The 17149-nt window shown below is 29.1% G+C and overlaps 2 protein-coding genes across 2 annotated transcripts in view; one reads left to right on the plus strand and one right to left on the minus strand.

The window, feature by feature from the left end:
* Positions 1–4180: 4180 nt before the first annotated feature.
* On the minus strand, positions 4181–7250 carry LOC136092280 (uncharacterized). Its single transcript, XM_065820145.1, has 3 exons — positions 5777–7250; positions 5568–5705; positions 4181–4423 (listed from the first exon to the last, which is right to left on the minus strand). The coding sequence occupies exons 1-3, from the start codon at positions 6155–6157 to the stop codon at positions 4259–4261; spliced, it is 684 nt and encodes a 227-aa protein (XP_065676217.1). The 5' UTR covers positions 6158–7250; the 3' UTR covers positions 4181–4258.
* A 3358-nt stretch (positions 7251–10608) lies between these two features.
* LOC100215344 (cilia- and flagella-associated protein 263) overlaps positions 10609–17149 on the plus strand; it is a 30531-nt gene continuing 23990 nt past the window's right edge. Inside the window, exons 1-8 of the mRNA XM_065818695.1 lie at positions 10609–10855; positions 13580–13865; positions 13967–14059; positions 14204–14266; positions 14413–14493; positions 14569–14724; positions 14808–14915; positions 15015–15083. Coding sequence (XP_065674767.1) covers positions 10740–10855; positions 13580–13865; positions 13967–14059; positions 14204–14266; positions 14413–14493; positions 14569–14724; positions 14808–14915; positions 15015–15083 — 972 coding nt within the window. The 5' untranslated portion in view covers positions 10609–10739. The remainder of the gene's footprint in view (positions 10856–13579; positions 13866–13966; positions 14060–14203; positions 14267–14412; positions 14494–14568; positions 14725–14807; positions 14916–15014; positions 15084–17149) is intronic.

Below are 17149 nucleotides of genomic sequence, written 5' to 3' on the forward strand. Positions count from 1 at the left end.
AGTGAAGATGTAAAGAGTTACTGGCGTAATATAATCAAAAGACTCGTAAGTGTTATAACATTTATATGTGAACGAGGTTTAGCATTACGTGGTAAAAATGAAATCGTCGGTTCGTCTAAAAATGGTAACTATCTTGGAATTCTAGAGCTATTAGCTGAGTATGATAATTTTCTTAAACAGCGTATTGAAAATCATGCAAATCGTTGAAGTGGGCACACTAGCTATTTATCTTCTACTATCTGTGAAGAATTAATAGAAATAATGGGAAATAATGTCTTGAATGAAATAATTTCTCGTATAAAATTATCTAAATATTTTTCAATTTCATTAGATTCAACACCTGATGAAGATCATATGATCAATTAACATTAGTTTTTAGATATATTGAAAAAGATACACCAGTGGAAAGATTTTTGGTATTTATGCCAAACCAAGGCCATAAAGCTCAAGATATGTATGATGGTTTATTAAACTTTTTAAATAAATATGACTTAAACATAAAAAATTGTAGAGGCCAATCGTATGATAATGCTTCTGCAATGAGTGGGAAATATAATGGTCTTCAATCAAAAATTTTGAAAAATAATAAATTAGCTTCCTGGATTCCATGTGCTACACATTCCCTAAATTTGACTTTTTAGAGCAGTTATATGTATTTTTTACGGCATCAACAAAACGTTATGAACTACTGGTTAAAGCTCTAAGTTTAGAAAATACCAAAACCCGTATCCATGTACCACAAAGAGTTAATACTACACGCTGGCCATGTAGATCTGATGCAACAAAAGCTCTTATACTAGGCTATAAACAATTTAAAAGTACTCTAATTCAAATAGCTGATGACTTTGAACAAACAACAAAAATGCGTTGCAATGCAAATTGTTCATACAACAAATTGTGCACACTTGAAACTAGAATTTACACGGTTTTTTGGAATAATGTCCTTGAAAGAGTAGATAAAACTAATAAATTATTGCAAGATACGACATTAGACCTTAATACTGCAATATCTGCTATTAAGTTTTTAAAGAATTTTGTTCAAGCTAAACGTGATAACTTTGATCAATATGAAAAACAAGGAGCAGAAATTTCGGAAACAACAGATTATTTGAAACACCGTCAACGGCAAAGAAATATCCATTTAAATCCAATAGATTTTTATGAAACACCCATGGTAGATTAAACTTCTTCTCAAAAGTTCAAAATTCAAAATTTTTTACCTGTAATTGATACGTTTATTTCTAACTTGGATAAACGATTTTCTGCTTATGAATTGGTATACCAACGATTTGGCTTTCTTCGAAAAATAGAACAACTATGTAACCAAAAAATTGAAAATGAAGCAATTAAACTTGTTAAAATTTACCAGGATGATATTGATGAACACTTTGGAAACGAACTTATTCAATTTAAAGAACTTTATAAACATTTTAAAGATGAAAGCAGTGAATTTCACAATATTAGTCAAGAACATTTAATGTATAAAATATTAATTAATAAGGAAGTAAAAGATTGTTTTCCTAATGTTGAATGTCCTAATGTTTTCGTATTTATCTTGTTATTATGATTACAAACAGCAGTAGTGAAAGATCATTCTCTAATTTAAAGCACATAAAAAATAGATTGCGTACTTCTATGGACGGAGACAGGCTCAATCAACTAGCGATAATGAGCTCTGAGTCTGATATTTTAAGAAAGCTTGATTTTCAAAACGTTATTGATAAGTTTTAGGGCTGCGGAAATTAACGATTAATTAATCGATTAATCGCTAATTTATTTAATCGATTAAAATTTCTTTAATCAGTAATATTTCGATTAATTTTTGCCGGTTTTCCGTTACTTATTTTTTTTTTTTTTTTGCCGTACATATATATATTTACAAGTTTCGTAATTTATAATAGTAATATTTACAAGTTTCCTTAGTCAAAATATATAAACGAGATTATAATTATAATTAAAATAGTACAGACAGGACTATGCCTGCCGGATTGTAGCAATATTCAAATTGAAAAATATATGCAATATTTTTTAAATATACATTCAATCTTTTTCAAATATATTCAATCTTTTTCAAATATATATTCAATCTTTTTCAAATATGTTCAATCTTTTTCAAATATATTCAATCTTTTTCAAATATATATTCAATCTTTTTCAAATATATATTCAATCTTTTTCAAGTATATTCAATCTTTTTCAAATATATTCAATCTTTTTCAAATATATTCAATATTCCTGGGATAAAGCAATTTACGCGCGTAAATAGAAGGATAATAACTACAATTAATGGCAAACAAAAAAATTAAACACAAACAAAAACAATGGCGACCGAAATCATTGAAAAAGACATGGGTGCAGATCTATATAAAAATTTAATATTTTTTCTAGATGAAGTTGAATCTTTTATTGGAAAAACCACTTGTGGTGATTATTTGCCGTTATTATTACAGCATATTGATTTAATCGATCAACTTATTCCAGTATTGAACAGTTTTAATGAAGAGTTTATTGGTGATTTAAACAACAAAGAAAGAATAGAAAGTATATTATATATATTTTTGGAGATTCGGAAAATGCTTTCCCTTTATTATCATGAAAAATCTTCAAAATACTGCAGTATCAATATTAATGTGTTATATAGTAAAACCCCTGGAAGGACAAAGTACGAAATTCCAAAAAATGTTCTAAAAGAATTTAAGTGTTTGGGTTTTTCTTGGAATGTTGCATCGAAGGTTTTAGGTGTTTCACGTTCATCGCAGAGTAAATGAACTTAATTTAAACAAAACAGGTCGTTTTAGCAACATCAATGACCACGAAATAGACAGAATTATAGCTGAATACATATCTCGTTACGGTGTAGCAACAGGGGAACCATTATTATCTAGTTATTTTAGATCAAAAGGTTACCATATACAAAGAAGAAGAATCCGCTCTAGTTTAAACAGAGTGGATCATAGGAATACTGCATTGCGATGGGGAGCATTGGTTAGAAGGCGATCTTATTATGTACCATGGCCAAATTCTTTATGGCATATAGATGGACATCACTCTCTAATTCGTTGGAAATTCGTAATACATGGGTGCATAAATCAAGGAAAGTAATGTTTTTGGAAGCCAATACAAATAATTTAGCAGAAACGGTGTTAAATCTTTTTTTAAATGCGGCAAGCGAGTTTTCAACGCCTTCAAGAATAAGAGTAGACTTTGGGGTAGAAAATGTTCTTATATGTGATGAAATGATTGCAAGAAGAGGTCATGGCAGAGGGAGTTTTTTAGCTGGATCTTCCACAAGAAATCAAAGAATAGAGAGGTTATGAAGAGATGTGTTTCGATGCGTCGTGTTACCTTTTTATTACACTTTTTATGCTATGGAACAGAGCGGCATTTTAGATATTGAAAATCCAATTCACATGTTCACACTGCATATAGTTTATTTAGAAAGAATAAATCTTTCCTTGAAAGAGTTTAAACTTATGTACAACGACCATCGTTTATCTACAGAAGAAAATTGGACTCCCAATCAAATATGGACTATGGGAATGATAAATATTGACAATCCTATGTCAAGAGATGAAACTGAAAATGATATAAATGATTTTAATATCTATGGAGTAGATGTTGATGGCCCTTTATCTCACGATTTAAACAATGTTGTTGTTAACTCAGTTAGTATTCCGAATAGAATTGATATTGAAGCATTTGTCAGAAATTCAATAGATATGTCTAAAGAATCCACTGAAATGGCAATCGACATTTACATAGAAGCTTTAGCACTTGTGGTGGAAAAATTTGAATCTTATTTATAATTTCAGATGAATTTAACTTCTTGTTCTATTTTATTTTGTATTAGCTGCTTGTTAATGTGTACAGAATAGTTTCTACTGAATAGAATCATTTGTATCTATACTCTCGAGTTCAGAATACAAGTGGGGTGGGAATAAACGGCACAGTGGAAATGGGGGGGGCGGGGGGTTGTTTATTAAGGACTCGAGAGTACTATATTTTTTTACTTCCATGTAATTCGTTTTGAGCCTATATTCAAATCAAGCAATATATTCATTTGCTACTAAATGGAAATTATCCATAATAGGGTTACTTTTTAAATTTTTGCATTCGTTCTAGACGGTCTCTTAATATTTTTAGAGGGTAAACCAGAGACTTGGAAAAAAAAAGATTAGCGTTTCTCTTAAATATTATATATTACTTGGTAAGACTTCATATATGAACATGTAAAAATATCATCAAACATATTGCAAAATCATATTGTTCCAAAAAAGTTATTAGTAAATGCCATGTCATAAACATCAAAAAGGTCGTTATTAGCTGGAAGCTTGCATAACAGCGAGCCACGCGGCAAAACTAAACAATTAGAGCAAGTATGTGCAGTTGGTATGTACATATATGCTTCATGTGTCTTCTGATCCTATAAATGAACAAAAATAAAAATATTATTATAACTTGCAACACTTAAGAATGTCTAGTTTTATTATTTTTATTTAAAAAAACAATTTTTTATGAAAATAACCTTCAAATATTTTTTGAAAAATTACATCATAAATCCAAGCATGGAGTTTTTTTACACACATTTTTGCATATTTATTAAAAAAATTTCAAGATCTTGCAAATTATTCTTGTTTATGTTTTTAGCTTATTATAGAAATCACACTAATTAAAGTAAATTGGGGTGGTTTTGTCCCACTTTGCACCTAAATTATCCTAGGTACAATAGCTGGTGGCCAATTTAAAATTGGCCACAATTGGTCTACAATTAAATTGGATACAATTAAAAAAAAGCTCACTGTACCTATGGCCAATTTTTTTCAAACCCCTCTATATGGCGGAACTTTTTTATTTAAGTCAATATACTTATATCAATAGAAAGTAATTGGTATATACATTTGATCATATCAGTTTTACAATTTTTAGACAAGTGCGGAGCATTAAACTTTGACGTTGAAAATACGTGGCCCTAGGTACACGAACTTCCCCTACACTTTAAAAATTCCAGGGCTTTTCCAGGATTTTTGAGAAAAAAAAAGAAAAATCCCAGGACTTTCTAGGATACTAGTCCCGGACATTGCAGGACTGTGGGAACACTGTTATGGTAGAGAATATAAACATTTTAAAACAAAATATATATTGTGAAACAAAGTCATGCAGAAACATGCAGGGCCAAAGTTGCCCTTTTTTACGTTTTTTAATTTTGCAAGTTTTGTATTATGAAGAAATCTAAAAACCATAAACTATGAAGAACCATCCAAACCACTTCATAGTGACACTTAAAAACCATTATAGAAAAGTTAAAGCAACATTTTTACAATTAAATGCCCTTCCTGATGTTAACATGAATCAGGTTGTACTAGATTACATATTACCAGTAGCTGGATAACATGACTTGACAGACTATAAAAATAATATTTTAATAATATACATCTTTCAAATTATAATTTAGTTTCCGATAACAAACTAAATTTGAATGAAATAAATTATTCCGATATTTATTTTGAGTATGAGCAAAATCTTTCAGTTAAATACTACTATTTTATTAAATATAATAGATCTTTTACTTTTTCATCAGCTTCAATAGTAGGAATAAATTCAACAGACGGTTGCAATGCAAACCCAAGTAGAGGCTCTTCTGAAGCTCCAGTGACGAAAGAAAGAATATTTGCCAATGAAACACACTCTCTTCTACCACTGGCAACCTAAATAATATATTATATGTAACATCTAAAACATCACAGTGATCACTGTTTTACATTTAAAAAAAACTTACCTCTCTGACATATTTCACAAACATAGAATAAATCTCTTTTTCTTTGACTAAAGCTGTCGACCCTTCTGATGAAAATTTTGGCTTCAATAATTTTAAAAGCATTTTTGCTGTGAATTGTACTTTTGAAGGTCTTAATAATTCAAGTAATTGTGGAAACTCTTTGAAAAACCTTATCAAATTAAACTTGTTTAAACCTTTTTGTATATTAGATATACAAATATCTGCTGTATTTTTGGTGATCTTAATAATGATGCTGTCAGGTAAATATGTTGGTAGCTGCCCTCCTTGAAAGAGTGCAATACCAATTAACAAACTTACAAAGTAATATTCCTCAGCAAAGAGTTCTCTCAAACCACTATCAAATAATCTCTCTTTAATCATTCTATTGCATTCTCGTATCCACTCTCTCCTTGAACCACCATAATCCTAAGCTAGTTCTCCCATAAAGTCAACTTCAAATGTAATTAAAAAATTTTCAACGGATTTCAAATTTTCATCAATGTTTTCTATATCTTGAACTCTGCCCTTGATTATTGTTTTTTGAAGAAACCTTAAAATTTCTATTGGATCCTGAAGATTATTTTCTTTAATTTCCTTAATTTTTTGGTTTTCAAAATCAATTTCAATATATATATTTTACTGAACCTTTTGCTACAAATGAAGCTGATGTAAGTTCTTTTATTTCCTGTATATCAACTTCATTAACATCTTCTTGATCTATTTAATAGATCAAAAAGTATCAAAAAGTTCACAACTAATAGACTATTAGTTGTGAACTTTTTGATACAAATGAAGCTGATGGAATTTCAATAACTTCCGTTGGAATGATCATTTGATGATCATTGCATCGTTCTTTTAGCTGTAAATATAAAAGCCCTTGTCCAGCTAGTTTTTTTACAACATCATATGAGTAATCAATATTTGAGCATTTATTTAATTTTGATATTTTTTTACGTGATACTCGAATTCATCTGAACCCAGCAAAGGAAATTTTTCATGCAACGACTCCTTTATTTTCTCTCTTATTATTTGTTCACTATCGAATTCATTGATAATCAAAATTCCATTTGCAATTACAGAATCCCATTTTAGGAATTGTTCTTCATCATTTTCTGTAGATGAAATTAGTGTAAATTCTAATGTTTTTGTCATTTTCTTTGATTTATTTTGATTGCCTATGTGGTTGCCTATATTGCTACTGTATGGTGCTGACGACCTTAATCTATCGTTTCTATTAAGGCACCTAAAAATACCCGATGAACCACTTTCATTGAGCATTCCTCTAGCTCTTTGTAATGTGGAGGTTATTGTGAGTTCCGATTGTGGCCTGCTAATATTTGTGCTTTGATTTGTGCGAAGAAGAATAGAAGCTTCCTCTAACAAAGATGCAACTTTGCTATAACTATCTATATCGGTATAAGTATAACTGCTTTTTATAACTACACGCTTTTTCTATAAATAATATTATTAAAGTATTTTTAAATGTTGACAATGTTTTGTTCAACCAAAAGCCGATTGGCCGCGTTCTCCCCAGGAATATTGAATATATATTTGAAAAAGATTGAATATATTTGAAAAAGATTGAATATATTTGAAAAAGATTGAATATATTTGAAAAAGATTGAATAATTTGAAAAAGATTGAACATATTTGAAAAAGATTGAATATATTTGAAAAAGATTGAATATATATTTAGAAAATATTGCATATATTTTTCAATTTGAATATTGCTACAATCCGGCAGGCATACAGGACTTCAAGTTATTTTCAATTTTAAAAGTTTTAAAAACGTCTAAACGCAACTTTTCAAAATCAATTGTTTCAAAGTCATTAGCCATGACGAAAAAGAGTATTAAATTTAGAACTTTTCAATGGAATTCGATAAATATAAAATTAATTTTGAAAGCGCGTATTTTGAAAATCTCGACTAAAAATTTTGTCATATTTTAAAATACTTACTGACCTGGGAACATTATCTTACATTTCTATATCCGTTTCTAAAGTAAACAAAGTTTGTTTTGCAAATATGGCTGCGGCAACTAATGAAAGCAACGTTTCTGTCAAACATTTAACTGGAAAGTTAAGCAAGCATTTTGTTTTCAAGTTGAATGCTGACGGTAAAGTAGACGAAGGTGACAAAATATACTGCGTTCACTGCAATAAACAGTTTGCTTTCCGTGGCTCAAACACATCGCTGACTTATCACCTTCAGCACAAGCATCCTCTGAAATATCAACAGGTTGTCGACAGTGAACGTAAGATGACCCCTCAGATAAAATCAATCACCAATTTATTTACGTGTCAGTCAAACAAGCCTGTCAGTGAAAAGGTCTCAACCGACCTGAAGGTGGCAATAGCTCATTGGATTGCCAGTTCTGGACGTCCAACAGCAATTGTAGAAGATGCTGGACTATAGGCGGTGCTTCGTATTGCCCTTCAAAACCAGACTTATACTTTGCCCAGTCGCCGTACAATCGACGCTGTCATTGGAGAGATGTACAATGAGAAGTTGAATGAGCACAATAAAGCTCTAGAATGCATTCATAGTATTGCTCTAACTACTGACTTTTGGACCTCCACCAACAATGAATCGTACTGTGGGATAACAGGTCATTGGATTGATTCTGAGTGGAAACTGACGACTGTCGCTTTAGCTTGCATAAATGTTGAAGAAAGGCACACTGCTGATAATGTTGCCAGTTTCTATGAAGAGTTTGCCGCAACGTGGAACATTGCTGAAAAAGTTAGCTGTATCGTAATGGACAGTGCACGAAATATGGTTGCTGCTATAGGACGGACGGATTACAGCCATATACCGTGTATTGCACACTGTCTTCAACTGAGCATACTAGCAGGTTTGAAATCAGCTGATTCATCTCCTATTCTGGCTAAATGTCGACACCTAGTTGGACATTTTAAGCGCAGTTCAAGGAATACATCAGAGCTAAAGGCCAGCCAAGCCAGTACCTCTAACAGGTCTGACGATGTAAAGTTTCACAAATTGCAGCAGGATGTAGCTACGCGGTGGAACAGTACCTACCTAATGTTAGCCAGATTGCTGGAAGTGAAAGATGCCATTAAGCAGTATCATATTGACCATCCCGAGAATTACACTGAAGATAAACTAAGGGAGTTGGACTGGGAGAAAATGTCAGAATTTGTCTCGGTATTGGGTCCACTTGCAGATGCTACTGAGTATATTGGTAGTGAACAGTATGCTACATGTTCGGCTGTACTTCCGTTAGAAGCATTTTTGCGCAGACTTCTGCGGGTTAATGATGACGATCCAGGGTATATAGCACGTTTCAAATCTGCAACACTAAATGACTTCTCAGGTCGCATTGAAAACATTGATGCATTGCCAACGTTGCAAATGGCTGTGGCATTAGACCCACGTTACAAGAAACTCGGCTGTCTCTCAAGAGAAAAACGTGAAGCAGTTTGGACAATACTTTCTAATGCATTTCGGGTGTACTGTAACCAAAGACAGAGAGCTGAACGTGAAACTACTACCAGCACTGGCGAGGCATCAGAACCTGTGCGTAAGAAACTGAAACTTACTCTGTTGGTCAGCGACTCGGAATCGCAATTCTCATCAGATGAATCACAAACAGTACATGGCTCACTGGCTGAGCTTACACGATATCAAGAAGAAGGTTTAATTCCAGAAACTGAGAATCCCCTCATGTGGTGGCAACTCAACAGGCATCGTTACCCTAACCTGAGCAGTTTTGTGCAGACAATTCTGTGTGTACCTGCCACTTCTGTTCCTTGTGAAAGACTGTTTAGTTCGTCAGGGTACATTGTCAACAAACTGCGATCTTGTCTACATCCAGAAAACGTTAACGTCCTCGTTTGTTTACGTGACTGGCTAAAGTGATGCCTACTTGTACTTGTCAATTAAACTGAATACAGTATAGCAGGCATTAAGTGTCTTGTTTGTTAACGTTTGTGAATATTGTAGTTAGTTAACGTTTACCGATAACAACTTCACCTCACCAGTGGTGAAAAGCAGGTTATTCTGTCGACTTCAGAATTAATCGAAATTAATCGATTAATCGATTAAAATTTTAGACGATTAATCGAACAAAAAAAAATTAATCAGTACCAACCCTAATAAGTTTGTACAAATAAAATTAAGAAAAGTTCCCGGCATTTAATTTTAATTACTTGACATTATTATTTTTATTTATTATTTTTCATTTAATTACTTACACTGAATATTATGATAATATTACTTAATATACTAGTTACAGTAACTAGTATATTAAGTAATATTATCATAATATCGAGTATAACTAGTAACTAGTTATACTCGATTTGATTGTTTTTATAATTATTTATTGTTAAGTAGTATAGTTAATTGTTACTAGTGTTACTACTACTAAACATAATAATAAATATTATTCAATAAGTAAAAAAATATATTTCCTTATTTATTTATAAGGGGCCCCCACAGTATATTCCGCCCAGGGGCCACCACATACCTAAATCCGCCCCTGGATTCCTATACCTCTTTTTTTTATGATTTTTAGGGTTAGAGTCATTGCAATCATTGTGACTCACGTTTAACAAATTCCGTCAACCAGTGAGCTCATCTTCTTCCTTTCGCTGACCGACGGAATCGTGTCTACTACTAAAAGCAGTAGACACGATTCTAAATACTAAAAAGTGAACTATACTAAAAAGAAAAACTATACTAAAAAGTAAATATTGATCATTTGCCTTTGTATATAACTAGATTTTAATTTTTGAGATAATGAACTTTTGATGAAAATAATTTTGTAAAAAAATATTATTGAAAAAAAAAATATTAATGAAATAAAATTTTATATAAAATTTTTTGTAAAATAAGAATATTAGTGATATAAAAAAACAAGCAAAAAAAGCAACAAAAAAAAGCAAAAACAAAAAAATCACCGATTCTGAAAACAAATAGCGGTTAGTAACTAAATGTTTTAAAATGGCATCTGTTATTAGCAGTTCAGATGCTGATCTTAGCTCTCTTGTGGATACAGAAGAAATAAACATTGGAACACTTACAGATCAAGAACTTTATAATTTGGTGCTAGAGTCTAGGTAATTTATATTAATTATTAGTTATGGAGTAATTTCACTATTTTGATATTTGCATATTATTTTATTTTTATATGACATTCATTTAATACTACTTAATGATATTTTAGTTTTAACGAAGTTCTTATAACAGCCTATTAATATAACAACTTATTGTTATAATTTATTATCGTCTTTAAAGTTGAATTATATGTTTATGTCATAAAGCTATTTTTATATTAAAAGTTTAGATCAATTTTGTCTAGAACAAAGTTAATTTTAATCTGGCCCCTCAAATATTATGTGGTCTGTGAAAAAGAAAAAAAAAATCAGAATGCAAGAATTACAAAAATTATTTTTAGGCTATAAGTCAGAATTTTTAGGATTATTTTCAGGATATAAGTTTTTAATGTTATCAACAAAAATGTTTATCACAAGTAATTTGTTAAGTAAAAAAGGTAATCACTTTGTCAATCTGAGGCTTAAACTAATTTTATAACTCTGTATCAGCAACTTGATTAACAAGGCTGCTGGGCAGAGAACTAAGTTGAACATATTACTACCAGGAATGTGATGGGGTTAAAGCTCTGTATCACTTAATAAACAAGAGCTTTACCAATTCATAAGTACTAAGTATTTATAATGATTTAATAAGAATACAATTTTGAAAAACATCTTCCTATTCAATTTTATAATTTTAAAAAAGTCTGTTTTATACAATTAAGTAAGTAACGTTTCTCCATATCACAGGTCAGTAATTGACCATTTAGGTTTGATTTGGAAATACCTCCTCCCCAAAAAAAATTAATTTAAGAAACTTTTAGGGTAAGTGAAACTGTAAAAATTAAAATCCTGCACATTTTCAAAAAATTATTTAAAGGGGGGCAGAAATGAAAACAACCCTCCCCTCCCACCTCTGAAAAAAGTTATAATGGTTTTTAAATTCCACATGACCATAACTTCTAAAGTTTATATAAATTTTTCATGAAACTTAAAATTGATCAATGAATTATGATTTGGTCTAAGAAATTACAAAAATGTTATTCAAATGCTTGCGGCCTCTTAATTGGAGCAGGTGGCTCAAAATTTTTTTTTTTTTGTTCTCAAGCTTTAACAAAGAATTTTTTTGAAAATCTTTTTTGAGATCTGTGTTTTTATGACCATACAAAATATTTTAGCAACAAAGTGCCTGAAGTCCCTTTAAATTCAATTATAATATATATAATTCAGAACACTATATTTTCTGAATTATATATATTATAATTGAATTATATATATAATAATTGAATTATATATATTATAATACTGCATTAATTGTCAAAAACATGTTCTGTTATCATTATATTTTGATGCATTATTTTTCGTATTTGTAAAACAAACAATTTTTATTTCTTACCAAAAATGTTTTTTTAATTTTATGGTAAGAAATAAAAATATTTATTTTAAAATTTTTATGCTTTAAAATATTTTGATGGATTTTTAAAATTTTGAGGGCTACTTATTAAGTGCCTGTATAACTTTGACCAGCAATGAATTTATAACTTTGACCAGCAATGTAAATACCGTAAATTTGAAAGTTAATCTTAACTATTTAGTAAGCTAATAAACATCAGTGGTTGATATATAAGCTAATAAACATCAGTGGTTGATATATAAGGGAAATTCAATTCAGTTTTTGATTTTCATTTGATAGAATTAGAATTATTAATATTATTATATTATAATAATAAATATTATTGATTAGAATTTGTTGATAGATAAGTAAAATTTAACTAGAAGTAGTTGATAGAAAAGAAAAATTCAGTTCAGTTTTTGATTTTTCATATGAAAATCAATAAACTGAATTGAATTTTTCTTATATATGAACCACTTCTAGTTAAAATCTTGAATAACACTGATGTTTATTAGCTTACTAAACAGCTGGCTGAAATAGCCGTATAATCTTTCAAAAAAGTTTTCATTGTAAAAATATATAACCTGGAATACGAAAGAAAATAAGCAACTAGCGGTCGTTGATAACAGTTTGGTGGAAACAATTTTTTGGGTTATGGTTTGGGTTTATAACAGGTATTATTGGTTTATAACAGGTAGGTGGTAGCGGTTGGTTGTGAGTGATTAAATTGTATGTTAACAGGTAATGGGTGGGAATCTTGGATAACAGGTGTTTATCAAAACATCTAAGTACATCTAGTAATTATAAGATAATGATGATGATTTTCATCAACTGTGGCTACAAAGTTAGCAGTTATGGACAAATAATTAAAACTAGTGGGTAGTAAGCAACTATATAGATAGTTATTCTTAAAATGTAGTTATGATATATAGGAAAGCTATTAAAGCTATTGAAGTTGAAATAATTATTTTTGTATCAAAATATTTGAAGCAATAAAAATGCTTTATTTTAGTTCATTTTTTATCATATTTATTTAAGTTTTATTTTTTTTTATTTGATTTTTATTTTCTTTATTTAATTTGTATATATATATATATATATATATATATATATATATATATATATATATATATATATATATATATATATATATATACTATTTATATCCTATATATATATATATATATATATAGGATATAAATAGTATAGACACTATTTTATTTAGAATTTTTAATGTCATACATAAAAAAGATTTCTTTCAAAATGTCATGTCAAAATGTTATTCTCTGAAAAAATACTTTAGTAATCAAATCTCAAAGATTGATTGTTAAAATTAATTTTTTTTTTAATGGAAGAAAATCTCATGATATTCTAAAGATTGAAACAAAAGTGTTTGAATTATTTTTGAAGAGAGTTGACCCAAAAGAGTTGGATTCTCAACAAACATTGGGTGTAAATTATTCCGAGCAATCTCAAAGAGTATTTCGAAAACGTGCTCACCCTCAAAATAGATTACATGACAGACATTTCAAATTGACATCACAGCAAAAATGTGACATAGCTACTAAAGAAATCGAAGAGCTAAAAAACCAAATGAAAATTTCTAAAGAAAGTTATATGAAGAAAATAGAAAATTTTAATGTATGTTAAAATTTTTAAATGTTAAACCTTGATGTTATATTTCTTATTGAATTGTGTATTTTAATAGACATTTTAACCCTAATTATAAACTATTTTTAAAGGCTGTTATGCAGGAAGCAGATATTCGATTAACTGAAGTTAAAAAAAATCATCATGAGTTTAATCGTGATATTGTAAATGGTGCTATAAATCCAGTAAGATTTATGTTCTATAATTTCAGTTGAGATTTTTTGACATAATACACCACAATACACCATATAACACCACAATGTTGGTTGAGATTTTACAATATTTACTACTTTTTATTTTTGTAAACTTTTATTTAAATTTCTTTTCAGAGGAATAAGAAAGTTATTGCTGAAAAGTTTACACGATGGATTGATGATAAGATGAAAGCAAGTGTAAGTTTTTTTAACATTTTTTAATTAAAAAAAAAATTGTTAACTAATTTTTAAAAATTGGCAAAATATTATTGCTAAAAGTTGTTCACAACACAATGTTGTAAACAACGATGGTAAATGATAGTCCCTGGTTTATAAAATTTTAGGATGGTTTGATTGAAAAAATGCGTCTGAAGAATTCAACCCTGAAAGTGCAAAAAAATAAATTACAACAGCAACTGAAACAGGTTTCATATTGATCATATTTCCTCCTTTTTTTTTTTTATTTGTCTAACATTGGTGTGGTTATTGCTTCTATGCAGAAAGAAGAAATGGGAGAAGTCTTGCATGAAGTTGACTTCAACCAGCTTAAAATTGAAAACCTTCAATACCTTGGAAAAATTGAGGAAAGAAATCAGGAATTGCTTAGTTTGAAATTAACTGCTACAAACATTTCACAATCACTGAATGCTCATAAGGTTTATTTTATTATTGACTGTTTGTGACAGTTTTGGATTTTTAATGCTAACTTTTTAAAATGCTAAATTTAAAATTGATGAAGGAAAAGCTTAGCATGGCAATTGCTGAATCAGCGAGACTGAAAGCTGAAATAATACAGCGTAGAGAATTACTTTCTAGAATTGAAAATGAAGCTAAAGTTGTTGAACTGGTGAGTTTTCTTTCTAAAATAAATGAATAGTTTTATTAATGTGTCATTACTGACGTTTTGTGTCAACCTAAATCAGCAGTAATAGATGTTTATTTATAGGAAAAAAACGAAATTGACATGATCAACAAAAAATATAGAGAGAATCTTTCAGATTACAAAGTACCAGAAGTAAGTTTTTATGTTCAAAATATCTAGATCATAGATCTTGCATGAATTTAATTTATATATTCTTGTTTCTTTTACCATAATTTTTCATGTGTAAATAGTTTTTTTTTACATTACCAATAAGACCTAGCCTTTTTTCATATTATGAAAAATAGACCTTTAATTTTTCATAAAATGTTTCTATTTTAATATATGTATATATATATATATATATATATATATATACATACATATATATATATATATATATATATATATATATATATATATATATATATATATATATATATATATATATATACATATATATATATATATATATATATATATATATATATATATATATATATATATATATATATATATATATATATATATATATATATACATATATTAAAATAGAAACATTTTATGAAAAATGATATATATATACATACATATATATATATATATATATATATATATATATATATATATATATATATATATATATATATATATATATATATACATATATATATATATATATATATATATATATATATATATATATATATATATATATATATATATATATATATATATATATTAGGGGTATGACTAAAAAAAAAATTTAAGAATTTTTTATTCCCCATGTAACCATGAGTGGAGAAATTATATTTATAAACATAAAATATATTTTTTTTATGTAAATTGTCAAAAAAGATCACCCCTCATGCTGAAAATAATTTTTCCTATCTTTTTAGTGAGTTATAAATTAGAAATATAATAGAGAACCCAATCTTACTCAATATACGACTGTGATCACAAACATCATAAATTCTACAGATTTCTTTACGAGATAACTGAAACTTTTAATAACTGCAATTTTCTATTTGAACCCTGTTGGACCGCGCGGAAGTGCTTCAGCATTTTATAATTGGTTTTTTGTATATAACCGGAATTGTCTTCTTTAACTTTGTCAAACTGTTATCTTGTGTTTTGAACATTATGTCCAAAAATAGAGTTGCTTCAAACAAGAATAAGAAAGTTTGGGAATCAAATTTAGTAAAGTTTGAAAAAGCTAAAACTTCCAGAAAATGTACTACTGTTGTTAAAAGTATTAGTGAAATGAATAAGATGCCAACAGAACAGCGTATCATTGATCGATTTAAAAGTTTGTCATCAAATGTGAAAAGTAGAAAGGAGAGAATTGCAATTGTGGCTGAAGAAACTAAATTGCTATGGAGAAAGCTAAATATTCCTATTCAACAAGGGAAATCGGCAGCAGAAAGAAAAATAGAAAATGTATTGAAAAAACTTGACAAAGATAGTCGAAAACCCGGAACTCAAAATTTTACACGATTGTTTGACATAACCGATGAGAAAGGTGAATGGTTGTGTCAGGAAGATAAAGAATTTTATTGTCTTCAAAAGTCAACAAATGGAAGAGCTGGATATTGTACCACAATTAAAGATGCTGAAGGTATTCATCCAAGAAAATTAGTGTTGATAAAGAAACAAATGTCCATCAGTCAAGGACAAGATTTTGTTGAATCAGCTAGTGAAGGAGAACCTTCAGAAAGTGAAGAGCAGTGTTCCAGCAGTGATATTGAAGCTGAAGGTCCTTCATCATCATCTAAAAAACAAAAAACAAATTCAGCAGTAAATTTAGTGATTTCTGCTAAGATTAGTACCAAAAAAGCACATAAAGTCTGTAAAACTCTTTCAGAAAGTGGTATTTTTATTCATACTCCAACGCAAAGTGGTATCTACAAAGGTGTTATGAAAGAAGGAGAAAAGTTGAAAGCAAATTATATGGAAAACCTAAAAAATGAAAAGTGGTCTTTGCACTTTGATGGAAAACAAATAAAGAAAATGGAACATCAAGTAGTTGTTTTGAAAAATGAAAATAGAGAGGTTAGGCTTGCTGTTCTGGAAATGATGAATGGAAAAAGTGAAACAATATATAATGGGATAAAGCATGTGCTAGATGAGTATGAGCTGTGGCCAGCCATAAAAATGATTGTATCTGACACAACATCTACAAATACAGGATTAAGAAATGGTGTAGTTACACGGTTACAGAA

The sequence above is a fragment of the Hydra vulgaris genome, chromosome 15 (assembly GCF_038396675.1).
Source record: "Hydra vulgaris chromosome 15, alternate assembly HydraT2T_AEP".
Classification (NCBI taxonomy): Eukaryota; Metazoa; Cnidaria; class Hydrozoa; order Anthoathecata; family Hydridae; genus Hydra; species Hydra vulgaris.

What these genes read in the sequence shown, in the direction of transcription:
- LOC136092280 (XM_065820145.1), bottom strand. Translation starts at nt 6,157, where the DNA reads ATGATTAAAGAGAGATTATTTGATAGTGGTTTGAGAGAACTCTTTGCT. An exon ending in TTGTGAAATATGTCAGAGAG is followed by an intron (nt 5,706 to 5,776) that starts GTAAGTTTTTTT and finishes TATATTATTTAG; the next exon opens with GTTGCCAGTGGTAGAAGAGA. An exon ending in CTATTGAAGCTGATGAAAAA is followed by an intron (nt 4,424 to 5,567) that starts GTAAAAGATCTA and finishes GTTCATTTATAG; the next exon opens with GATCAGAAGACACATGAAGC.